Genomic DNA, 27,731 nt, shown 5'->3' with positions numbered 1-27,731 from the left:
ATCACATTTGCAAGTGACTGTCAGAGAATTGACTTCTAAATTTTAATCCTAAATATAATTCCCATTTTATTTATCAGTAATCTGGAAAGCATTTGTTTTCTCTGTAAATTTGCTCAAAGACAAATCCATTTTTGTTTCTAGAGTATAACAAATCCATTTCTGCATGCAGCATGATGATGATCTTCCTCCACATTCAAAACCACAAAGCCTGTTTGCTAAGGTAATCACTTCAAATGTGAAAAAATAAGTTTTTCAAAAGTCCACAAATCTTTATTTGCTCCACACCACATCACAAGGATGTTTTTCTCAATTTGTACTCTTACCACTAACTCCATGTTGGCGTCATATTTGCTAAAGCGGTAGAGGATGATATGGGCTGAGATCCCAACCACACAAAACATGCGACTCTTAGGGCACCAGCTGACCATCTGAATAGCGAAGGGATCTTCTTCCACCAACTCAGCCGACCGACCATCACCTGGCTTGGGCTTCTCAAACACTTTGGAAGTCTTCAACTTGTACAACATCTGCAGTGTGACTAGTTAAAGACATACAGAGCTGTAAAATACTGTTTTTTTTTTCACAATGAGTAAGTTTTCAAGGAACCCAAGAAAAGCAAAATATGCTAGTTTTATTTTGTTAAAATAATGTGGGACAAATACAGGGTGTCACAAAAAAAGTACCACAAAAATAAAGCCATAGAACATCTACACACTTCTGTCATATGTCAACTAAATCATATCTCAGGGAATTTTATCTCTGGTGTTTATTTCTGATCTCAATCTGCTGTCTACAATGGCTTGCAAAAAGAACTCAACTTCATTCATAAAAAAATCTATTAAACTGTTTCAAAAACCTGAGCAGAAGAAAATATATAACTGCCTCTGTAATGGTAGAGTCAGAGGAAGAGGAGCCAAGAGTGCGGACTTACTTGCAGATGCGTCCCAGAACTTAATTGATCCATCAGCATGTCTGCAATACAAGACAGAAATAGTGTGGTATTTATATATACACAGGCAGCACGGTGGTTTACTGGTTAGCACTGTTGCCTCATAGCAAGAAGGTTGTGGGATCAATTCCCACCTGTAGCCTTTCTGTGTGGAGTTTGCATGTTCTCTCCATGCTTGCATGGGTTCTCTGCAGGTGCTCCGGCTTCCTCCCACATCCAAAGACATGCAGGTTAGGTGGATTGGAAAATTTAAAGTTTTTTTTTTTTTTTTGAGTATTTAAGACTAAAATTAAACAACAGTTTGAAATGTATCCTTTCCTGTTGTGCAGTTACTGAAGAGGTAAATATTTGGATTTTGAACTGCGAGCCACTGGCGAGTCCTGACATTGGAGAAGAAGGAGGAAGTGAATACAGCGCCGGAACCATTACCTTTTAGTCCTATTAATTTGTGGATCAATTTATGGATTTTTAGAGGCTGCTGACAGCCCCATTTCCACTGAGTGGTTCATGTCGGTGATGCACGTTTTTTATCAGAACGGTTAATTCTCGTCCTTTTGATTGGCAGGTGGAACACTTATATTGACGACCGTGCACACACGGTGTCTGCGGCTTCTCCACTCCACATGGAGGCAAAACTGACTATTTTCACATTATTTTATTGTTTTGTGGATCATGAGATAATTTCATCGTATGTAGACTGAGACGTTATAAGCAGATGAGGCACTGGGAGTCTTTTTTCCTGATGTCACAGATAGTAAAACTAATTATTTATTTATTTTATATATTTGTTGTCAGTTGATTACGACCAAAGAGCCAGCCAAAAAACAAACAAACAAAAAAACAGTTTATCATGTCCACCCGCATGCCGAAATCACCTGCATTAGTTATTTATTTATTTTATAATCACCATTCTGTGTTGTCAACTCTACCAATATGACATCCACCTTACATACTAAATACATACTCAATACATACACAATACATACTCAATCTATGTGCTGTATATCCGCCGTTATCCGCTGATATCCGCAACTGACAGGGTATTGCGGCTTGGCAGCACACTAGGACAGTCTGTAAAACATGTATATTGTGTGCCTATCACATCCACATCACAAACTAAATTAAGATGTAGCGACTGCCCACAGAGTGGCCACGAATAAAACCGTTGTATTACATCATCTTTGCATCTGATTTGCGGACAATTTGCGAATGCACAACAAACAAGTACCATGGCAGACATCGACATACCTGCCACTCAGTGCCAGTCCAGCTGTGGAAACGTACAGATGTAGTTATGGATCCCCAAAAACGCCATCCAACAACATAAAGGCGCACTGACACGAGCATGTTTTGCTTCACGCAGCAGCAGACCTGTGTCCTGATGATCCCACCCGCTGTGTTCACAGCTGGACACCGTTTTTGTTCTACTTGCTTCCACACGCTCTGTGCTGGATGCTGCGTATATAAAATCATTATTTCGTGGCGAATTAATCATGTTTTCTGCAAATCTGATGTTGAAAATGGCTCTAATCACTTCCTGAATCACAGAGGAAGCTGCAGCCCGAGCCGTTCGCGCACATGTGCGTGCCTAACAAGTCGTCACGTCACCACTCACCCTGTTTACTGCTTGTTTACTCCAATCAACTTGTCCAAGTCCAGCAAATGCTCCAGAGGCTGTGGTGTTGGTGCGACTAGTGATGTCAAAACGCCCGAGTGTGCTTCATTTATGACCACAATGCAGATGCCGTGCATGTGCGACACGTGCTCAATGCATTGTCAATACATCTGTAATACCTCTGTGATAATTGAACGAAGGATAAAAAGTAAAAAAGTCGCAAATCATCAGAAAAGGTGGACGAATTATCTTGCACCTTTCCTATCACCAAAAAGCCTGTGCATCAAGAGCACATGAGTGTGAAAATGAAACATTCACGATCACAGGATAGAAAGCAGGTATAAAACCTAACTGTCTCCGGCACTGGATCCATGGCCCTGTCCACCATCTCCATCACTTCCACACAGAGTTCTCCAAGGATCACGTGAATGCGCCGTGCCACACTGTGTGGCTGTGTAGCATGCATTATGCAATTGCACAGTGCCAGGATGTGTGGCGTACATTATGCGACGGCACTGTGCCAGGCTGTGTGGCATGCATTACGCAATAGCGCAGTGCCAAACTGCATGGAGTGTGGTGATTGCTCCGTGTCAGACTGTGTGGTATGCATAAAGTGATGGCGCTGTGCCAGGCTGTGTGACGTGCATTACGCAATGTCGTGCCAGGCTGTGTGGCGTACATTATGCAATGGTGCCGTGCCAGGCTGTGTGGCATGCATTACACAATGGCGCAGTGCCAGGCTGTATGGCATGGGGTGATCGCTCAGTGCCAGGCTGTGTGGCGTGCATAAAGTGATGGCGCTGTACCAGGCTGCATGATGTGCATTACGCGACGTTGCAGTGCCAGGCTGCGTGACGTGCATTATGCGATGTCGCAGTGCCAGACTGTGTGGTGTGCATTACGCAATGTCACCATGCCAGGCTGTGTGGCATGTATAAAGCAATGGCGCAGTGCCAGTCTGTGTGGCGTGCATAAAGTGATGGCGCTGTACCAGGCTGCGTGACGTGCATTACACGATGTTGCAGTGCCAGGCTGCGTGACGTGCATTATGCGATGTCGCAGTGCCAGGCTGTGTGGCGTGCATTATGCGATGTCGCTGTGCCAGACTGTGTGGTGTGCGTTACGCAATGTCACCATGCCAGGCTGTGTGGCATGCATAAAGCAATGGGGCGTTGCCAGGTTGTGTGGCGTGGATAAAGTGATGGCGCTGTACCAGGCTGTGTGACGTGCATTACGCGATGTTGCAGTGCCAGGCTGCGTGACGTGCATTATGCAATGTTGCAGTGCCAGGCTGCGTGACGAGCATTATGCGATGTCACAGTGCCAGACTGTGTGGTGTGCATTACACAATGTCCCCGTGCCAGGCTGTGTGGCATGCATTATGTAATGTCACCGTGCCAGCTGTGTCACGTGCATTATGCGATGTCTCCATGCCAGGCTCTGTGTTGTGCATTACGCAATGTCACCGTGCCAGACTGTATGGCATGCATTATGCAATGTCACCATGCCAGCTGTGTGACGTGCATTGTGCGATGTCTCCGCGCCAGGCTGTGTGGCGTGCATTACGCAATGTCGCCGTGCCAGGCTGTGTGGCGTGCATTACGCGATGTCGGCATGTCAGACTGTGTGGCGTGCATTATGCGATGACACTGTACCAGGCCGAGTGGTGTGCATTACGTGATGTTAGTGTGTCAGGCTGTGTGGCGTGCATTACGCAATGTTGCAGTGCCATAGCTGTGTGGCGTGCATTACGCAATGTTGCAGTGCCAGGCTGTGTGGCATGCATTATGCAATGTTGCAGTGTAACAACACTGTTACACTGGCACGGCGCCTGGCACGGTGCCATCGCCACTATGCGACGGCACTGTGACGTGCATTACGCGATGTCGCAGTGCCATGCTGTGTGGCGTGCATTACGCGATGTTGCATTGCCAGGCTGTGTGGCATGCATTACGCAATGTTGCATTGCCAGCTGTGTGACGTGCATTACACTATGTTGCCGTGCCAGGCTGTGTGGCATGCATTATGCGATGGTGCTGTGCCAGGCTGTGTGGCATGGGGCGATCGCTCCGTGCCAGGCTCTGCAATACTCCGCAGGACACTCACACGCAGCCACAAATGGTTTGTGAGATGGATGAAGGTCACATGCAACACTAACTTGGTAGAATAGTAAATATTTTATTCTCTAATTTTCAGGTATTTGCAGGCCGGTCGGAGTCAGCCAAAGGGCCGGGCGCGGTCCGTGGGCCGTAAAATGCCCAGGTGTGTCCTAACAACAAGGCTAAAACTCGAATATGTGTCACTAGAGCGTCTGTGTCACAAGAATGGTCCCTGTGAATTTGAAGACACTGGTAGTAATAGGAATGGACTTATGTTGAGCACAGACAGACAGAAAAGCCTTCACAATGCCCAGTCAGGTAAAAATGGGAATAACTGAAAGTATAGTAAAATCTAGAAAATACCAGTTGACCCCATGAGGTTAAAATATGTACTCAAAATGTAGGGGTGCCTGTAATTCTCTTCATGACTCTATATGTAGACCAATGCCACATGTTAAATTTATCGACAATTTCCTATCTTACAATAACTTCAGCTGAGTACAACAGATAATATTTTCCCCATGCTTGTGATGTGTGAATGTGCTGCCTTGAAGCAGACATGGCCTGGTGTGCATGTTTCAGAAGACGTTTGCATTCCTGTCAAGACTCTGGAATCAGTGTGGCCCCTGGTTGTGTTGTGCTGACTAACTAAACTATAAAATCCTGGACTCCTGAGAATATGAAATTTTAAAGACTGCAAACTGGATCTGTCAATGTGTGGATAAATAACATCTTTTTCCACACTTATATATGTAGAAAGGGGCATTGTACCCAACATTTGAGTAATTTTGAGTTTCAAGGCCCTGTCTTCCATCTTGTACAAAACAGCACACAGCTGCACAAGTGATTCTGCTCATTTCCAAACTAATGCAGATGTCATTTCCACATCCAGCACCCACACTGTTTAAATTGTACTGTAAATACGAGGTCTATTAGATAAGAAACCGACACTTTTATTTTTTTTTTAACTATATGGATTTGAATGACGTGCAATTACACCAATCATACTTGAACCCTTGTGCGCATGCGTGAGTTTTTTCACGCGTGTCGGTGGCGTCATTTCCCTGTGGGCAGGCCTTGAGTGAGATGTGGTTCAGCCCTCTCGGCTGAATTCCTTTGTTTCACACGTTGCTTGAGACGGCGCGCGTTGCTTTATCAAAATTTTTTTTGGACCTGTGAGGAATATCCGAGTGGACACTATTCGAGAAATTTAGCTGGTTTTCGGTGAAAAGTTTAACAGCTGATGAGAGATTATGGGGTGTTTCTGTCGCTGTAAGGACTTCCCATGGAGCGGGACGTCGCGCAGCGCTTCCAGGCGCCGTTGTCGGCCTGTTTCGACATGAAAACATCCTAATTTAAGGCTTAATTCACCCAGGACGTCGTAAGAGAACAGAGAAGATTCAGAAGAGGCTGGCATGAGGACTTTATGCGGACATTCCACTGTTTAAGGACATTTTGTAATGAAATACGTGAGCGCAAATTCGCCGAGTCGTTTCCGTGACGACTCGGCGAATCTGTGTGCGCCGCGACAGGAAAAACACCTCTGTGTTGAAAACCATTTGTAAAATTCAGGCAGCTTTTGATGGCTTTCAACAAGTGAGTAACTGAGAAATTGTTTAACAGCTTGGGCATGTTCCAACTTGCCCGTTAAGGTTTCCAACGGAGGTGTTTTTCCTGTCGCGACCCCCCGCGGTCGGGTCCGGCCCAACATGCGACTCTGCCTGCACGTTCTTTCATTACAAAATGTCCATTAACAATGGAATGTCCGAATAAACTCCTCATGCCGACTTCTTCTGAAAGTTCTCTGTTCTCTGACGACTTCCTGGGTCAACAGAGCCTGAAATGTGGAAGTTTTCAACTTGAAACAACGAGACGCTGCCGCCTCGAAGCGCAGATCGCCATCAGGCGCCATGGGCCATCCTTAAAGCGACACTACCAGAACAAAATCTCTCATCAGCCTTTAAAATTTTTACCGAAAACCAAATTAATTTATCAAATGGTGTCCACTCAGTTGTGCCTTACAGTTTTTGAAAAAAATTTTATCAAACAAAGCAGCAGTCTCTGAGCCATTCCTAAACAACGAAAAAACGACGAGAGGGTGGGTGACTCCTCACTCAAAGACTGCCCACAGGCGTGAAAAAAACTCTTGCATGCCCACAAGGGTTCAAGCATGTCTGATGTAATCACACGTGATTCAAATCTATATGGTTTTTGAAAAAAATAATAAGGTTGGATACTTTTCTAACAGACCTCGTATACTTCCAATCATATGTGAAGTCAAGGGTACAGTCCTGGTGTGTTGCTATCATGAGGAAACAGACTGACTGTGTCAAAAACCCAGTCAAAACACCTTTCAAACAAAGCAATATTCAGATAGGCTTTACAGCAGGCTCATGTACATAAACTCTACTTGTACACACAGAGATGTGCAGACAATATGTTCTGATGAGTTGCTATTCTAGGTAGTTCTTTCTTTTCCTTCATTGCATTTCTGTCCTAATATTTCTCACTTACCCTGTGATGATGATCTCTGGATATGTGTGGGAGCCTAACGTCCACGTCCCTCCACTGATGGGCCACTCCTGGTACAGTTAAAGACACAGTGTTGATGATTCTCAAAACTCATTTGTATAACATATTTTTTCCACAATTGTTTGCATGACTTTCTTTTCAACTGTCGGAGAAATACTGGGAAAGCAAAGGCAAATCATCTCATAAAATGACTCACTGATAATTGTAAATCATGAATCACCTGAAGTTAATATCAGTGATCCTGTTTCCAGACCATTTTTCATTAACTATCACTATGTTACTGTGTATCTTTCCAAATGGACAAAAGCTTGAGAAATTAACAACAACAACAACAATAATAATAATAATAATAATAACAATAATAACAACAACAATAATAATAATAATTATTATTATTATTATAAATATAACACAATGCTAAAATATGCTCGTCCATATGAGCATAAAAATAGGAAACAGAATGTGACCATTTGGCCTCTTAAACTAGGTCAACGTTAGCCATCTCTGAACTTGTCCAAGGTCTGTGTCCCAAGAATGTAATCTGTGAATTTGAAGACCCCAACAGTAACAGGAATGGACTAATGCTGAGCACAGACAGATGGACGAACAGACGGACAAACGAATGGACGGACGGACGAATAGATGGACAGACAGACGCAAGGCCTTCACAATACATGATGGTCATATTTTGGCCTGAGGTAATAATGTAAAAAGCACTAGTAGGCCACATACTATTATCTATTTGCACTACAAAAGGTCACTGTCAGTGTTCCCATTACAGTTTTTCTCAGTCACTTTGGTGCATTTCTCACGACACAATTTAAATTTGCACAACTGCTAAGGCGTTTCTCAAAACAATTAGTGCAAGCTGAAAAACATAGTAGATAACCTGCAAAAGTGAGTCACTTGATCAAAACAGGTTGTCCATCCCTCAAAAGCAAGTCACTTGCTCAAAATGGATAGTTCATTCTTCAAAAGCAAGTATTTATTTCAATGAAAGGGTCAGTGATGTCAAAATGTAAAGTCCTGACACCAGCATCTTTGAACAATCAAGTCAAAGGGCTTGAACATGTTTTCATTGTGACAGTACACTCTGGAAGTGTTTCCTAATGCGAAATAAAAAAAGTTACATTTTGGTATTTTTACTTGAAAGTGCTCAAGGCTGCATTATATACCATTTATGGTATTTTGAAAACTAAAGTAAAATTATACAAGCCACTGAATATGCATTGTTCACATTTTACTTTACAGTATATACCCTTTGCAATTCTACTGTAATGTGTTCACAGCATTGTGCAAAAGAAAAAATAAAATAATAAAACATTTACAACAAACATAAATTCCCTTCGGGAATTTATGAGCATGGGCACATTGTACAGTTGTTTCATGTACATTTCAGTCCTTCTGAGGACTCGGTCTGTGGTTGCAATTAATATGGACTGAATATTTCCAAAAATGTCATTTTCTAGCACTGCACTTTGTATTTCTCTCAGTCTTATGGCATTGTTTACAACCACCACTAACAAATGCCTTCTTCTTGCTGCAGAGTAAAAAGGGGACCTCTTCCACCTCTGCGAGGTTGTCTTGTCTATGTGGTGCAGAATAAAAGTATAGTAAATATGGGAAATCTTTATAGTACTATAGTACAGCAATACTGTTCTACATTATGACACTACAACACAATATACCACACCAAATCTATGCTTCAATAAAGTTGTAAGTCAACATGTAAAATGTTACATAGTTATGTCCCAATGCAAGCCTCATGTGGGTGATTCTTTAACTACGGGCACTATTGGCCTTGTAAATGTAATTTCCACCACACCATTGCCTTACAATATAAAGCGCCTTGGGGCAACTGTTTGTTGTGATTTGGCGCTATATACATGTGCTTTGATGTCACTGTTTATCTCCATAGAAACTACCCAAACAATCTTTCATACAAACTGTTTAAAGGGACATTACAGTGTTGTGGTGGAAATTACGGCAATAGTGTGGGACAACTACATTTTGTTTAAAAAAATCACAACAGTTGTATGACATTGAATACCCCAGTTATGTTTTGATTATTTTACTGATATTTTATTCAGAGATATTTTAAAACATTAGAAAAAACGTTTCTTTACCATTCATTTTTATCATTGAAGATCAAAAGTCTGGGTGTGGGACAAGCACAAAACGGCAATATTTGCATATAATGATGCTGAAAAAAGGTGAAAAAGTCATGACTACTAGAACAAATTTCTTAACACACTTTCATTGTAAAGATAACTATAAAAGTGTGAAATTTCCCCTTTTTTCTGTTTTTCATACAATATGATCAAAGGACATAATAAGTGCCCATAGTCTAAGAATCACCCAAGTACAGAAATTAAGTTATGTTTTATGTGAAATGACACAGGGAAGAACATCTGAAGAAAAGGAGGTGGAAAAAGGCATGGAAAGCCAAGACACCAGCTGAAATCTATCAGTATGTATTTGGAGAATAGTAATATGCAAAGAGTTCTCAGCAAGCTCAAAGCTGGTGTCCAAACCTACTAACCTGGGCATTAGTACCTCACTATGTAATTGAGCTCTGGGCTTTTGGTCCAAAAGACCACAGTTAGTAAACAAACAAACAACAACAACAAAAACACTTTGCTCCTGGGATCCCTCAGAGCTGTGTGCTTAGCCCACTTTTCTTGTCCCTTTTCACCCAGATTGAGACTGTCGCAGGGGATCCTGTAGAGATCTGCATTGGGATTTGTCAAACGTTATCTGCTAGGTGACCTACTCTGCTTAACTTCTGAAATCTGACAGGATCACATATGCCAAAAGCAGCATTGCTATACTGCATGCTGAGTTCTTGGGTGGTTTTGATCAGAAATAATGAAAATAATGAAAAGACCTACATGGAAGAAGTTTAGTGTCTGGGTATTTGGGGTGTAAAAATAACTTTGTGGACTCTGGACCCTCTCTACTTTTAAGATTAAGCTTAAAACTTTCCTTTTTGCTAAAGCTTATAGTTAGGGCTGGATCAGGTGACCCTGAACCATCCCTTAGTTATGCTGCTATAGACTTAGACTGCTGGGGGGTTCCCATGATGCACTGAGTGTTTCTTTTTATTCACCTCTTTTTGCTCTGTATTCACCACTCTGCATTTAATCATTAGTGATTGATCTCTGCTCTCTTCCACAGCATGTCTTTTTCCTGATTCTCTCCCCTCAGCCCCAACCAGTCCCAGCATAAGACTGCTCCTCCCTGAGCCTGGTTCTGCTGGAGGTTTCTTCCTGTTAAAAGGGAGTTTTTCCTTCCCACTGTCGCCAAGTGCTTACTCATAGGGGGTCGTGTTGACCATTGGGGTTTTTCTGTAATTATTGTATGGCTTTTGCCTTACAATATAAAGCACCTTGGGGCAACTTTTTGTTGTGATTTGGTGCTATATAAATAAAATTGATTTTGATTTGATTTGATTTCAGCTTGCTAGATTTTCACATACTCCCAGTTTTACCTCTACGGGAATGTGATGGATCAGTTCGTCAGCTTCCCCACATTAAATATATCTCAGGGTCTTACCTGAACCATCACTTCCTCTAAACTGATCAAGAAGACCCAGCAAAATGTGTATTTTATGAGAACATCTAACCAGTCAGCTTCACAAAAGTTTCAGGTCTCACCAACTGTTACAGATGCAGCAGAGTGCAAACTGATCAGCTGTATCACAGTGTGGCACAACAGTTATGCTGTAGGTGGCAGAAGCCTCTACACTGGGTGGTAAAATCTGCCAAATAGATCATTGGTATCCAGTTCCTTTCCATCAACAACAAAGACGGGAAATGTTGCTTGAAAAGGCACACATCATAAAGGACCAACCGAACAATGGTCTGCTGCCCTCTGGATGGAACTACAGACACCTCTGTTCCAACAACAATACACTGAAAAATAGCTTCTTTCAGTTGTTTCCCATTTGAATACAGTGCTTGTAACTGTCCCAAAACCATGTACCAACCCCAACCTATCTAATATACAGTATCAAGCTGTGATTGAAAAAAAAATATGTTTATAAGGGTTTTTAAAAAATATATATTTATATATTTAAATGCCATCCACACTTCCACTTTATGTTTATATGATGCACTACCTATCTTCAGTGAGAGTGAAGTTGAATCTGAATTATGTAATATTACAACACAACTGTCCTCTGCAAAGACAAATACAAGGGAACAAAACATGTACAGTCGCTTTGATGATGGACTGAAAATAATCCTTCTGTTTTAATTCACTGTCATTTAATTAAAATGCTCTAGCATTTTCAAATAGGCTTATTTACAGATAAAATGTTCCTCCTTCACAATCCCTGTTGCATACCTTTTGGCTATACCCAGTCTTCTTGTGTTTAGCTCCTATAGAATACAGGACGGGGATAATGTCAGGAGGACAGTCTGCAAAATAGGCTGTGCAGGTAACTGGGGACTCATGGACATCCATTGGGTAAGGGTTCTCAAAGACAGGGAAGCTGCACAAGATAAAGAAAAGGGAAATTAGTTAAGGTTGACTATACAGTGCATTATGTATCTGTTCAAAAAATATTAAATACTCATCAGGAATATGGATTTTATTGACCTTGGTTGTAGTATCTCTTCATGTAAAATTTACTACAATTTAAAAATACATACACACTAATGGCAAATTTTAAACGTATGACAGGAACTTTTAAATTATGCACCAATGAATAGCAACCACCCAAAAGCAGCAACTCTCTGTCATAACTACAAGGAAATGTGAGGATCTTTTTGCATGATCCAATTGCTGGGATCCACAATACTAAGGCATTTGCCTCCTGGATAATGCCCAGAGAAGTGTGGCACGTGTACATGTCACAACTGATGTTCCTTCAGAACGCAAGTCATACTCCTCATCTGAGTGTCCCTATGTAATTCCAAGTTACCATGGATACTCCAAAGAGACCAAGTACCAAAGGCATCCAATTATCACATCTTTGTTTTTGGGCTAGGCTCTTTGCTTCTGATTCTTTCAACAGACAACAACAAAAATACAATGCAAAATAATTACTAACCCTACTATTACAGACAAATGCTGAATTCTTTATATAAAACTATTGTCATGAATCAAAGCAAGCAGTAGACACATTTAAACAGGAAGAATTAAAGTTGAATGTGATCAGCTGCATCAAAAGAAAGATGTGAAAAATGTCCAGACTCCACACCAAGAACTCACAGTGTATTATGCAGAGGTGACCACACACCACTACATTAATCACGCAAATGTAAGATAGATATATACTTTATTGATCTCACAATGGAGAAATTACGTTTACACTCCAGTTACCTCAGACAGCAATTAGTCCTCAATTATTACTTGTTTACTGTAATAATGGCACACATCAGAATTAAAGGCGAAACATGCACATTTGACATTGTTTATGTGCACTAAGTTTGAAGACATCCGTTATCCGAATTGAGGCAAGTGGGTGAAGACCACGCAGCAACCCTGAGTTGCGCCGCCAACATCAGCTTGGGGGCAGGGGGACATGGGCTTGCAGCTAAAACTGCACTGCCCCGCCGAAGGGAAACGGGATGACGAGAAGCAGGCGCCGGAAAGAGTGGGTGTTGATGGGGGAAGGAGGGGGTAGGGGGGAGGGAATGGAACATGCTTCAGTCTTGTGAAAAGCAGTTTATTGTCTTCATGAGATGAGATAAGAAACAGCCAATGTTCCCCAGGCCGAAACAAATCCCTCAGGAGGAGACAGTCGGGCAATCTGACCTTCGGCTTGATAAGCCTGTAATGTTATTGTTGCAGCAGTGAAATCACTTTTTAACAGTTCCACTTGCACAACCAGATCCCAATTATGAATTAAGAATATTCCCAGTTGTGAATTAAGAATATTCTCCGGCCTCTGAAAATTTCAGCTTCAACTGCAAGGCACGCAACTGCTCCAAGATGTGATCCAATTTGCATTTGAGTTCAAGAGTCATCGCAGTCTGAGAATGCACTGCCTTGCCAGCCTTGTTAATCATGACGGACAAGTGGGGGGCCATGGTTCTTGATGATGCCATCTTGCCAATTTTCCGAGAGATCAGGGCAGCACATAAGCCAACAAGTACCAGCCCTGCTACCATGAGGCCAAAAATTAATAAATCCTCGACGTCTTCAACGGAGAAAGGTGCCAAGCATGCAACACGCCAAGACCCCCAGGAGTCCAGGACATACGATCCCCCGGTCCTGACCTTCTTATAGAAAAAATGGTGTCAATAGTGTTCAGAGACCAGCTGATCAATTCCATGGTTAATGTTTAATGTTTAATTAAATTAATTAATTTTAATTAATTTAATTAATTTAATTAATGTTAATGTTTACCACTGTGTTACATCACCTTTCCTTCTAACAACACTCAATAAGTATTTGGGAACTGAGGGCACTCATGATTGGGTATAAAAGGAGCATCCCCAAAACTATCAGCCATTCACAAGCAAACAATGGCTGTGTTGGTGTTGTTAGAGGACCTTGCAAATGGTGCAATCCGAGGTGAGGGTGTATTCAGGGAATGTGAGGATTTACTTGCAAATGACAACAACTGCACGGTGTCTTGGTGGTTAGCACTGTTGCCTCACAGCAGGAAGGTCATGGGTTCGATTCCCACCTGTGGCCTTTCTGTGTGGAGTTTGCGTGTTCTCCCTGTTTGTGTAGGTTCTCTCTGGGTGCTCCAGCTTCCTCTCACGTTCAAAGACACCCAGGTTAGGTGGACTGGAAACTTTAAAATTGTCCATAGGTGTGGGTGTGAATGTGTTTGTTTGTCAAAGTGACCATACAAGAAGGAAATGAGTAAGGAAAGCCACCAAGACACCCACATGACTCCGAAGAAGGTGGCTGTGATTAAAGAAATTATGCATTTTACATCAACACTCATAGCTTCATAGCTGAGTGGAGCAGAGAAGAATTTTCTTTTAATAAAACAAATTCTAGGCTTGCATGTCTGGTAAATTATAGCTGCACTTTTAAGTTTTCTTTAAAAAAATCCTCCTCTATATCACTTCATCATGAAGCTGTATATGTGGTGATGCAAAATTCAAAACTTGCACTATGCACAATTTCTCCTGTCAGCCACAGAAGCCTATAACCTTTTCGTGGTTGTCTGGGTGTCTCAGTGGCTTTCCTCACTGGTATACATCATGCATGGTCCCTTAGTTTGTTTTAACCGTCTGCACCATCCAGATTTACCATAGAGTACCATACCTTTTGTATTTCTAAATAACTGAGGTAAATGAAGTCCAAGACATAATCAATGTCTGGATGTAAAAATGATGGTGTTCTATTAACAGGTGCTCTCACGTATTCACACTATCATTTTGGCTTTCAGATTTTTATTTCTTTTAATTCATGATATAGATAAATTACTTTTCACTGTGAGTTTAAAGGGTATCATTGTAGAAATTTTAATATAAAAAGCCTGAGTTTTTGTTATGTGTCGGACGCAGCCCGGAGAACCGACCAGCGTTTGAAGGACCCAGTATAAAATAAGCAGAGCATGGTACAAAGGATAACAGAGTTTAATGAACATAACAGTGCTGTGAAAAATATAAAAGTGCGCAGTCTGGCGTGGTGGATTGCGGTGCGCTCCCAGCAGCGCTAACGGTCCGGAGCCAGAACTGGTTCGGACCCAAGGACCCCGCCGACACCCCCCAGGTGGCCGCGACAAACCGAGTCTGTGAAAGAAGGAATCATTATGTGAGTCCACACTCAACACACAGAGAGAACGCTCAAAGGTGTACAAACAGCAAACACTTCCTGGCTTAATTACTAATCAGCTTCCCACCCTGCAGGCATAGAACACCCTGTTCACAAAACTCCACTGCAGCGGAAGCTGATTTAAACGACCAACATACAGCTCAATATAATAAGGTGTGAGGGACACCACATTTACTGACTGTATAAATGTTAGTCACAAAATCTAACGTACCTCAGGAAGTGTGCTGACGAGCATGAGACCTCACCCTCTCCTCTTTCACAGACCATGCATCAAACCTGGACGTTCTCTGCATCCACTGATGATGAGATGGCTCCCGAGACGACGATCTCACCCGTCTGGTCACAAGGTCGAGTCTCTGGCAAATACACACTGTGTACTCCAGTCTTAAATGCCACCATGTTCCAATCCATGTAGATGCACCACAGCTGTGAGTCCTGACGAGCCGCAGGTGATCAGGGTGAGGTCCTGATAAACTCAGCTACACAGCCACTCAGTCCCAAATGCAAGCCACCTGGAAGGAAAAACAAAAGACAGAAACAAAAAGGCAGCCAGGCCCCCCAGCCATACAACAGTTTTGCTTTGTTTTTTAATGTTCTAAAAAATTTGAAACATGTAAAAGCTCAAGGGTGTACAAACCTTTTCACAGCACTGTCTACATAAATGTTACTGTTTTCTTAAAAGGTATTTAACCTTCACTAATGTGACATCAGTAAAATGGATGAGAGTGGGGACACACGCTGTCTAATAACTACACAATGAACGGTTTCAAGGACTAGAGACCGCGGTACATTAGATGTGCAATTTCCACTAAATTAAAAGAGGATCAATAATGTTGTGACATAGACCAAGAAAATTTGGAAATGCCAAGACCAAAATCAGTTTAAATGACCTTCTTATCTGATTTAATGAGGAGTTATTTCTATCATACTAGTTGAAGTAGGTAACCCACTTTAATAGATAACCTCATTTACTTGTGTTTTAATTGACCTGAGGCATTAATCTGTCAAATCTGCATCACTTCGCTACTTTCATCACCTTCACCTTAATTCCTTTTAAAGGTAATAGCAGTTTGTGGTAATTTGACAGCATTGGCAGGAAGCTTTTTTCTCTCTCTGCAAAACTTAACATTTAACCCCCTTTTCTTCCAGAAGTGTGGATAAAGCTGAACTGGGGGAATTTTTCTCATGAGGGGTTTTTGATATCAAAAGGTGCCATGAGATGATGTGACTCTGTCATCTCTGTTATCAGCAGTCAGAGCGTTGTGTGCAGCACGTACTTGCTCTGTGTCAGATCCACTACGATTAAGTCCTTCTCCAAAAGCACCACCACAGCATAAGGGTCCTGGATCTCTGTAAGATACAAAGCCACACTGAAAAGGATCATGCTTAAAAGCTCCTTTAACTGTTCATCACACTCATTAGTTTTGAAAACTCTGCAATTTGTTGCTTGTATATAGTCAGATTGTTGAACCTGCTTTAATCATCTTAAACATAAAAAATAAGGAAGACTTGCTTGTTTTCCCAAAACATACATTTAAGTTAAATGTACATGTAAGAAATCCAAGAAGGTCATCTAACACTACTGACTCCTCAAAGACTTCATTTTCTTGTGAAATCTCAGAACAGCTCTCTCTCTCTCTCTCTCTCTCTCTCTCTCTCGCTCTCTCTCTCTCTCTCTCTCTCTCTCTCTATGCTTTTTGTGATGTGGACTCACGAGGTGTGCCACATCACCAAGATGAAGCACACTACCAACAATCAGCTTCACCATTACCATCTTGCCAGAGCATAACCTTTGCTACCCATTAGTAGTTATGTTCTAACTGTACTTTTGGCTCCTTCAAGATGGTATCAGTCTTGTGACTATTCCAGTCCTGTTTCCTTCAGTTTTTTTTCCACTACTGACTCCCGCCTAGCCTTTTGTACCCACTGGACCTCCCCTGCTGTTCTGCCTCCAATACTAGTACACTGTCCTGGGCCAACGCACACCTCATCAAATTCTAGTATGTCTCACTAAACCTGCTTCCCTGACCTTCAACCTTTGGTTCCATAATCATCTGTGATTCCCAACCATCAGTGTTTACACCTGCTGCAATAAACTCCTCAAACTGTGTTCAGTATTGTTTGTGTCTGCACCGGGGTTCGCCAGGTTATGGCCACCTAACACAGCACACAGTCTCCCCTCAAGGCTGTGTGCTGAGCCCACAGCTCTTTACCCTCTACACCTCTGACTGCACCCCTATCCACACCAGCAACACCTTCATTAAGTATGCGGATGTGACACCACAGTGGTGGGCTGTATCACTGGAGGAGATGAGTCAGCCTACCGGGAAGAGGTAGAACAGCTGATGGTGTGGTGCAGAGAAAATAACCTGCTCCTGAATACATCCAAAACCAAGGAGCTAATCATAGAAGTCAGGAGAAACAAAACAAACTTTCAGCCCTTTATCATTGGGCAGCCCCTGTGTGGAAAATGTCAGGGACTTCTGTTTCCTGGGAGTTCACATAGAGGAGAAACTGATCTGGGACAGGAACATCACAGTTGGTAAAGAAGGCACAGCAAACACTCCACTTCCTGAGAATCCTCAGGAAAAATAACATAAACCAGAGATTGCACGTCTTTTTTACCACTCTACCATGGAGAGCATCATCACATACTGCCTCTGTATGTGGTTTGCCAGCTTAAAGAATCTTATAATGTTCTTCCACCCATGTTCTCTCCATCTTAAGGAACAAGTTGTTCTCCATTGCTGTTCATTTATTTCTTCCCATTCGTTGTCTGATGTGATAATATTTACTTCCCTCTCCCACCTGTTTTTAATATACACCGTCTCATTTCCCTTTAAATCTTCCACTCCCTTATAGAGTTTTGAGATGAGCTTTTTCCCCAGTTTTGATTCATATGCTAAAATAAACATCTTAATGAATTCAAATCCCCTCCCCTCCACGGTTCCACTTATTATTTGTTCTAAGTAGTGCCTTAATTGCAAATACCTGTATTGGTCCTGATTTGTTAGACTATATTGGACTTTTATCTCTTGAAAACATTTAACATCCTTTTTTAAAAAAGCTCCCAAAATTTTGTGGGACCTGTGTCCAATTTTTAAAACTTTTATCTATTCTATTTGGAATGAATTCAGAATCATATCCAATCCATCTTAATAATCTACTTTGTGTTTTCAAGTCATTTTCCCCAATCAATTCAAACCAAATTTTCAGTGATGTATCTAGCCATGCTTCTTTAATACATTTTCTCAAGTTGATGTCCCAGATTAAAGCTTGAATAGGAACTCCATCTGTTGTACTGGCTTCAATTTCTTTCCATCTCGCTGAGTAGGAAGGATTGTAAATATTCAATAGAATTTTTATTTGTGTTGCTTGATAATAGCTCTTCAAACAAGGAAGTGCATGCCCACCTTTATTTTTAGGTAACTGCAGTGTTCTGTACCTGACCCTCGGTCTCTGCCCCTGCCAGATGTATCTAGATATCATTTTATCCCATTCCCTAAATTCAGTCTCTGTTACTTCCCCCGGTAGACTCTGAAAAAGGTATAGTATCCTCGGCAATACATTGATTTTTATTACTTCTACTCTTTGCACAATACTCATATATGGTATCAGAGTCCATCTTCTAATATCTAATTTTATTCTGTTAATCAATGGGTCATAGTTAATAGATTTTAGTTGTTCTAAGTAGGGATGTCCTGATCAGGTTTTTTTTGGCCCCAATCCGATTCTGAGTCATCTGATTTTGAGTATCTGCTGACACCGGGTCCTGATCCGATACTTTAAAAAACTGAATGAATAATGAACAAATGCTAAATATATAATATTTTCATTTTAATCACCTTATTTTATTATTTATCACTTAAACAGTGCACTTCTCCTTGAGGTAGCTTGAACAATCAAGTAATAATCTACCAGACGTAAAAAATGTACAAATTTCCATGTTATTTTATTTGTCTAAAAATAAATGTCCAAGGTTCCTTATGTTAAACAAGAAATTATCTACTCTGAAATAACAGGTGGTTTTAATTTACAGATGAAAGGTTTCTAAAGAACCATTTATTGATTTAGCTATTTTAATTACAAGTGTTCTAAACTTTTTTTAACCAGTAATCAGAAATTTTGAGGTAACAAACAACAACAAAAAACATTTCCAAGGATTTTTCTTCAGAAAACTGCTGTATAAATGAGCAGTCCTGTGACACGTTTCTGTTTTGTACAGATCAGTGGTTTCTGCCACTAGTCTTCCGTGTTTTGGCCCGACGCATTGTTCCTATTGGACAGTGTGAAGTTACGTCACAGCGCAGAGCATTAAAAGTTGGATTGGGTTGAACTTATGTTTTTTCTTTTGTTCAAAAAAAAAAAAGATTGGGTTGAACTTTGACCGCGTCAGCCTGCCGACAAGCGGCAATGCGCGCTCCCTCTGAGAGAGAGAGAGAGAGAGAGAGAGAGAGAGAGAGAGAGAGACCACTTTTATTTTAAGGAGTCTGATAGCACGTGCGGTCTCTCTCTCTCTCTCAGAGAGAGAGAGAGGGCACGAGAGAGCACTTTTATGAAGTGACAATAGTCAGCTTTGCGACACAGTGAACAGTTCTCATATAATGAGTCCAGTATGATAAAGTGAAGCAACGATCTTGCAGTATTTATAGCTCAAGAAGAACAATGGAGACCGGCAGGAGGTGTGAAATGGTGTACAGTACCATGCTACAGCATGGGCGGACTCACAATAGCGGACAATAGCATGGAGCTGTGTGTATTCGCGTGAAGGCTACATGCTGTGCTGTATGCCGAAGAAAATTAAACATGTTTAATTTCTTCCATCCTACGTGCATAGCCCTCAACATACTGCTGTGCATTGGCAAAAAAACTCCATGCGAAGTGAGCGGAGAACTGGTCATTACAGCATAGATGATATGCTGTAATGAGCAGCTCTACGAATATGCCAATGTGACAGGGGCTTTAGTGATATTAGCTGACAACAGTGAACAATGGAAGTTGTGCTGCAACACACTTTGGAAGTTCAGGGTTTTGGGGTTTTAAATGTTGTTACTGTGGTTACTGTTAGTTTAACAGTTTTGCTAGTCTTACCGATTTATTGTGCTTTTGTAGTTCAACTGGTTTAGTCAGTTTAGTTAAGTGTCATGTTGCCATTACCATGAGTGAGAACTGTAGCATGTTTGATGTCTTCCGTGACCATCTGTGTTTGTGGGTGTGTAAAATTAAATGCAACTGTTTCCAGCAGAATGCAGAAAATACAAAAAGCACTATGTGCATGCAAGCGTGCACGTGTGTAACTTTGATCATGGACAAACTGGGGAGTCCTGACATTTTCCATTTGGTATGCTTATGTATTTTGGGTCAAGGATGAATGTCGTCAAAACGGACCATTGATAGCACTAATATTTTTGGACAAACTATGAATATTAGCTAACAACACTGAACAATGGACACTGATAATTATATTCTGGACTCACATGCCATTCCAGCAGGGGGTGGTAAATCATCTATATATTAAAACTTTGTACATGCATGCATGTGTGATTTAGTAAGTAATTAGTAATTGTAAATACATTAAAATACATGGATGACACAAGAAAGTGAAAACACTTATTTTGCATTGTGGTCTATTTAAAAATCAAATGACAAAATATAAGTAATAATAACAACAACAACAACAATAATAATAATAATAATGATAGTATACATATGATAACAAGAACCTAAACACTTATTAAATACATTAAGACAGCAAATTAACATTAAAAAATATGTAATTAACAGGAGAAAAAAGGGTTGAGTTCTTCTTGCAAAACCTATTGAGATCTAAGGCTCTTAATCATTCACACTCACATGCCATTCCAACTCATTGTAGAAACTTTGAATAATTTATTACCACCAGTAAAAAAATGTCTGCTACCTATTTCATGAACACTACCCAATCTAGAGCCTATGGATCCCCACGGGCAATGCATTAGTTGATTGTTAATATGCTTAACAACCTGTGCATTGATTCCAAAACAGGTAATTGTTGTGGGGCTGTCTGTGTGCTCGCAGACTGGGTGCGGAACCCAGAGGAGTACATTTGGTCACATGACATTAACCATCAGAGGTTAGACATGGGAGGAACGAGTAATCAGTCGTCCCATCACCCTGCCCAAGACGTTGACAGTTGCACATACACCCACTCTGGCAGCACTTTCCTGCAACCACTCATCACAGCCACTCAGATTCTTTAATCCACAGTTAGGTTGGTGGTGGTGAGAGGCAATCTAATCTGTGTGCCTTTTCTTACAGGTTGGAGAGAGAGGCCAGTTGCAGGCAGGTGTATTTGGAGATGGGCTGCTCAGCTCCAGTAGACATCGTCGAGCAGTCAACAGTTCAGGCCCCTGATGGCACCGCCAAGGTGCAGGCCGCCTCTGCAGCCGATGAGGTAACTAGGGAACTATCAGTCCATGCTACTGATGATATCAGGTCATGGCAGGTCAAACTGCCCCCATCTCCGCAGACATCATTTTCTGATAATGTCACTAATGTCAAGTTTGTCATAATAAGTACATTCCTCCAAAAACAACTACTGGTTATGTCACTTTGATTAATGTCTTCTCATAATAAAGACAACCCAAAAAATGGCAACTTGTCATGACAAAAACCAAATGAGACTTAATGACAGCAGTCATGAACATTTATGACATTGACATAATGTTTATGGCACATTCATGACTGTGTCATGTAACAGTTATGATAGTGTTATATCACTATTATGACAATACCTTCAAGAAAAGTGTTTCTGGTTTACCGCAGTCCAACATTAGGGGTCTCCAAATGGTTCAAAATGCTGCTGCCAGAATTTTGAAAGGAAGCAGAAAGTTTGACCTCATTACACCCATTTTGGGATCTCTTCACTGGCTTCCGGTCCCTTTGAGATCAGATTTTAAGGTTCTGTTACTAACCTATAAAACTGTTCATGGACTGGCCCATCCCTACTTAGCTGACCTAATTAAACCCTACGTATCAGCCTGGGTTCTGCGTTCTGAGGGTGCAGGACTACTTTGTGTCCATAGGATGAACCAAAAGTATGTGGGTTAGAGAGCTTTCTCTTATTGTGCTCCTGTTTTGTGAAATGATCTCCCTGCATCAATAAAACAGTCAGATTCTGTGGAGAGTTTCAAGTCCAGACACAAGACGCACTTATTTTCCCTTTCGTATGGAGAGCATACTGGCATAGTATGTTACTATGCTTTTTACCCTTTTAAATTCATTTATTAGTAAAGAGAGCAGGCTGAGCCCTCAACTTTATCTAAAGTCTTGCTCTTTTAGTGAAGCTTAGGGCTATTATATTGTATTTGTTGTCTTTCTGATGCCTGATTCTGTTTTTTCTCTCTGAGGTGCTGCTCCATCCAGAGATGGGAGTGTTGTCTTCTTCTGCAAGCCTCCATCCTGTGCACCAGCATGGACTCCCAAAATTTCCTCTATATTTGTTTTTATAAATAGTTTTGGTAGCATGGCCCAAGCAGAGGGTCACCCCTTTGAGTCTGGTCTGCTTGAGGTTTCTTCCTCATATCATCAGAGGGAGTTTTTCCTTACCATTGTCAACTGTGTGCTTGCTCTAGGGGTTGGTAAGGTTAGACCTTACTTGTGTGAAGAGCCTTGAGGCAACTTTGTTGTGATTTGGTCCAACAAAAATGAAATGAAAAACTGTGATGTTAAAACTGATTTTCCTACAAAATCATTGTGACAGATGCCGACACGTTAACCTCTGTGGTCCACAGTGGCACCACTGTGGCACGCTTCATTAAAATCAGCCATGGCATTTTAGATTTGCAGGAGTTACCAATTTTCTGGAACATCTTCAGGATACACTCTGGAATTGATTTTCAGTCTGCAGTACATCATCGAGAGGGGCACGCACACCTGCAACATTTTGTCTTGAACCTGTGACAGGGTGGATGAAACAACTGGGGTGTCTGCGCCCTTAGGCCCACAACACTCCCATGATGAAGATGATAAATCCAGCCCCTTTGTAACCAGCACCCACCATTGTGCTCACTTATGCTCCCTCTAGATAACAATAAGAACTTGAACATGCCTAAAACCACCTGTGCCTACCATCAAGATAGATCTCCCTGACTCTGAATAAGTAGTGCATCAAGATCTGTCTGTTTCAGACTGAAGATGCCTCTTGGATGGGCAACTTAATAAGAGCTCCACTTACTTTTACCAAAAAACCTAGATGCTGAAATGATCACGAGGATTCTTATATTTTTATGTAGCTAAAGCACATAGCACCATTTATTTAAAGATGAATGAGGCAAAACAATCAAATAGAAACGTCAAAGGCTTTTGATGTTGTATAACACCAGACTTATACAATCAATGTAATTTTTGACCAGCGATGTTATAACTCAGCAGGAGTGGTGGCCAAGTAGTTAGTGCACTTAGTTTCAGCACAGAAGGCTCCGGGTTCAAATCCCACCCCTTCCACATTTCTCCATGGAATGTGGAGTTGTGTCAGGAAAAGGCATTTGGCGTAAAACGTGTGCCAAAATCAACATGCAGATCCACCTTGGATCTGCTGTGACGACCCTGAGTGAAAACAAGGGAGCAGCCGAAGGGACTTATTCATGTTATAACTTAGTTGAACTATATGAGAAAAAGAACAAAAACAAAACCTTTTGCATCAATTGTTTGTGGGTTCTGAAAAGTTTTTCTTTGGTCTCTAAATACTGTTAAAATTTGAGGAAGAATGAAACAATGGAGACAAAATTTTGCAGACATTTAGCATACACTGCTTCTAAGAATTCTAAATACGTAGTATGCTCTAATACTACTAATACTTGTGCTCTAATACAATTTATAAAACCACCATCACCACACAGAACTGAACACAAAAACACACTGTAATGCTGATTTTCTCATCACCATTATGTGAACTCACCATTGATGTATGGAGTCTCGCACAAAACCATGAACTCCACAATGGGATAGTCCATTTCCAGCACAGTGATAGCTTTGCCGTGCATGATGGTTAATGTCGGCCGCCGTCCTGCCTTGTCGTATGAAAGCCCCCCAGAGAAAATGACAAAAGGCTCGCTGTTGTGACAGAAGAGCAAAGTACAAAATTTAATATCTATTCTTCCAGTTCAAACAGGTTAGCCAAATCACAAAAAAATCAATAATCAGTGAATGAACATTCAATCTATGAATCAAATGCACAGTAAATCTTAGAATCTAGAAACAAGCTGAGATGTATTAGGCAATGACAATAGCTGTAACATGATATTTTCAGTATTTTCAGGATTAAAGTACATATCTTTCACACAAAAAAATAAATTCAGCAGAACAAAATGTGATGTGCAATGAAGTTACAGTAGCATATAGGATAAGAATTTATATTTGACAATAGTGATAATGGGTGATGTTTGACATCAGTTTTTCTGACTTTCACCCTTACCCACCCTTGTTAATGGGAGTTCAAAACACATTTATTTTAATAGGGCAGTGCAGTCTTGTTTGAACCCCTGGATGATATCGTAGGATTTGACCACTTCCAGGGACAGCCTGCTGATGCGCACCTCAAACGCAGCATCACTTCACATGGAAAAATCGTGTACTGTTTTGTTTTCGGCTGCAATCACCGAAGCAGTCGTGAAAAGTGCAGTTTTTGGTTCCCAGTGTAGAAGGGAAGACAAGGCAAATGGGAGCGGTCGTGTCAGTAAGCGTTAGTCTACACACTTTGAGAGAGTAAGAGCGTTCTCTCGCCTGCACAACCGCCTTGACATGTTTGAGCTCTGGGTCATAAACAAACCGCAACACATGTCCACTTTCCACCACATCGTCATGTTTTCTTTGCATTTTCACTTTGCTTGCCGTGTTATTTGCCCAAACGTTTAGAGAAAGTGCCATGTTTCTGATGGGGACAGATGAGGGCTGTCCTCAGATGTAGAATTATTGCGTCATATGAGTCATATTTTAACTTCGTAGTGCCCGCCCTCAAATGAGACTGCAAAGCCCAATTGGTGCTCTTTTAGATCCCCTCAGCCCCAACCAGTCCCAGCAGAAGACTGCCCCTCCCTGAGCCTGGTTCTGCTGGAGGTTTCTTCCTGTTAAAAGGGAGTTTTTCCTTCCCACTGTAGCCAAGTGCTTGCTCACAGGGGGTCGTTTTGACCGTTGGGGTTTTACATAATTATTGTATGGCCTTGCATTACAATATAAAGCGCCTTGGGGCAACTGTTTGTTGTGATTTGGCGCTATATAAAAAATTGATTGATTGATTGATTGATTTAGATCACTAAATAAGCACAAAACCCATGTCTCCTGTCACTTTGCTAGGTTGAGACCATAGTGCAAAACAAATCCTTTTGCCAATATCAGTTTGCATCTGACAATATATTCCTCATATTCTTACAGATATTTTGAGTAAGTCTGCATGTCACCTACCAGTGCCATGTTATTGTAATATCTCAAATCTACAACAGAGTTCCAACAAAAGAATACAAACTAGTGTATCAGCCATACACTATATAGCAACCAAATCATTTCCTAAACTGGGCTGTAATAATATTTGTTTCATGACTTAGTGGAATTAAAATAAAGCATGACTTCACAGAAAGCCAAGAAATGACATATAACATTGTTTCAGTGTGCATATACCTGTTCCGTGAGGTCTTGTACTCCACTTTGAGTATTGGTTTACATGATTCTTTTCTCGCATCCTTCTGTATCTTACCTTAATTATAGTCAAAGATGAAATAAAACAATATGATAATATTTTACTAAAATAAATACAATCACCTGAAAGTAACACCCGTTTTCAAGTTCAACATTTGATGACTTCATAAAATATTTTATTCACTCTCAGGGGTCCATGAACTCATTGGTAAGTCCAAATCAATTCCTTTTTTCATGTGTCTGGACCCCTGAGGGTTAAATAATTTACAGCATAAAGCACAGACATCCGTCAGATAAAATCACAGGGTATGAGCTACGTATACTCGCTGTGTTTCCAGTTCTTTTCAGGGAATCTGACAATATCATCAGAAACAATCATTTAAAATTATTATTTTCCTCCTGCTTGATTGTGTGAAATGATTATGCCTTATTCTTTGGAGGAAAAAAAGGTCTCAGCTGGTCTTTAACTCACAATGCACAAAATGAACAATGCCAACTTGAATAAAGCTGTCTGTGTGTCACACTGTGAAATGGAGTGACTTTTTTTTCCTCTTCCTGCTTAATGCAAATTTATAAAATACAACTGAATATCACAAATAGTAAAAGCATATATATATATATATATATATATATATATATATATATATATATATATATATATATATATATATATATATATATATATATATATATATATATATATATATATACAGTGGTGGGCACAGATAACAGATAATCAGATAACTGAAACTTTATCTTTGATAAAGATAAACCAATAAGCCACCCAAAAATGTATCGTAAGTTACAGATAATCAATAACCGATAAATTCCAGTATTGGCTGTGGTACATTTGCAATTTGAAATTGACTTAACACAATTGCTTTTGAAAGCATCAAAAGACCCTAAGAATGAGCCCGTATTTCCATGTTTGACCATGCTGCCCCCTGCAAGAAGCTGCACAGAAGAATCCTGAGAGGACACACAAAATGAGCTCTCTACTAATCATAATGCTACGGTCAGGCGGAGGTCTTGAAAAATAAAGTCATACTAACTTATGGTTTTGTGAAAATACTGATAGAATAACTCCATTAATGTCAATTCTGTCATTTGTACAAAGTTAAAATATAACATATATCTTTTAATGTTGAATAATGCACTAATTCTGAGGTTTTGTAACAAACACAGACTGCAAAGCATTCTGGGTAAAAGTGCCTCTGCTAAACACTGATTGGTTCAGTCATTCATTATGTAAACCAACACGTTAATGTGACGTGTGTCATGTGTTGCTTTAAAGATAGATGAATGTGCTTGTGTAAAATATTCCATTTTTATTTGTAAAAACAGGCATTTTTACAAGGAAGTGTCATCGCAAAATGTTTTGCATGTGGAAAGAATGTTTGATAATGTGCGCACGTTTTATGATGTTGTAAAACGTGCACTCAGTATTAGTAAGTAAGTAAGTAAATTTATTTATATAGTGCCTTTCACAGACATAAGTCACAAAAGCACTTCACAGGTTAAAATGCAATAATAAAAACATAGATAAAACAAAGGACAAGGTTAACAATCGGTCAGTTCTGAAAAGCCTTATCTTGACACATAAATGTTGGCTTTACACTGTGCGTGTTTTGGCCATTTTTCAGATGATTTTTCATTCATGCGAGAATTTTTTTCAGGTTAATCGCGCGTCCTGCATCGTGTAGTGGAGTAACAAGCTTTAACATCTCACAACCACCTCCTGCTGCTGAAGAGGTACAAAGCATCCAACCGCAGAGCTGTCTTGTAATGTTTTTTTGTTGTTGTTATTTTGTTTTTAAACTTAATTTGTAAAAAAAAAAAAAGCCATTTGCAAAGCCAAAAAGTTGATTTGACCACCATCTGATATAACCGGGTCAAAATAAATAGAACACTGCCATCTACTGGTGCCCAGACGCTTAGTACTTGGGGCGAATACTGCCATGAACACTACTGGCCAGTAGATGGCAGTAGCGGCCTTGAAAACTTGCCAAACAAAATTCCAGATAATCCGTCTGCTACATTTAAGATGCGTGGAATTTAAACGCAAATACAATAACGTCTATAAACCCAGAGAATATATTCATGAGAGTTTTAGGCACTA

The 27,731-nt window shown here is 40.6% G+C and overlaps 1 protein-coding gene across 10 annotated transcripts in view; it reads right to left on the bottom strand.

Moving 5' to 3' along the window:
* Positions 1-27,731, bottom strand: part of stxbp5l (syntaxin binding protein 5-like) — a 773,590-nt gene that overhangs the window by 188,712 nt on the left and 557,147 nt on the right. For all 10 annotated transcript variants that reach the window (XM_034186808.1, XM_034186799.1, XM_034186803.1 and 7 more), the window contains exons 9-15: positions 25,595-25,670; positions 23,880-24,034; positions 16,219-16,291; positions 11,543-11,690; positions 7,178-7,245; positions 932-972; positions 324-538 (exon numbers count right to left, since the gene is read on the bottom strand). In XM_034186808.1, the coding sequence (XP_034042699.1) occupies positions 324-538; positions 932-972; positions 7,178-7,245; positions 11,543-11,690; positions 16,219-16,291; positions 23,880-24,034; positions 25,595-25,670 (776 nt within the window). The remainder of the gene's footprint in view (positions 1-323; positions 539-931; positions 973-7,177; positions 7,246-11,542; positions 11,691-16,218; positions 16,292-23,879; positions 24,035-25,594; positions 25,671-27,731) is intronic.

Source organism: Thalassophryne amazonica, chromosome 14 (genome assembly GCF_902500255.1).
Source record: "Thalassophryne amazonica chromosome 14, fThaAma1.1, whole genome shotgun sequence".
In the NCBI taxonomy this organism is placed as follows: Eukaryota; Metazoa; Chordata; class Actinopteri; order Batrachoidiformes; family Batrachoididae; genus Thalassophryne; species Thalassophryne amazonica.
Note: the sequence above shows the minus strand (reverse complement) of the source record. Positions and strands in the feature narration are given on the sequence as shown.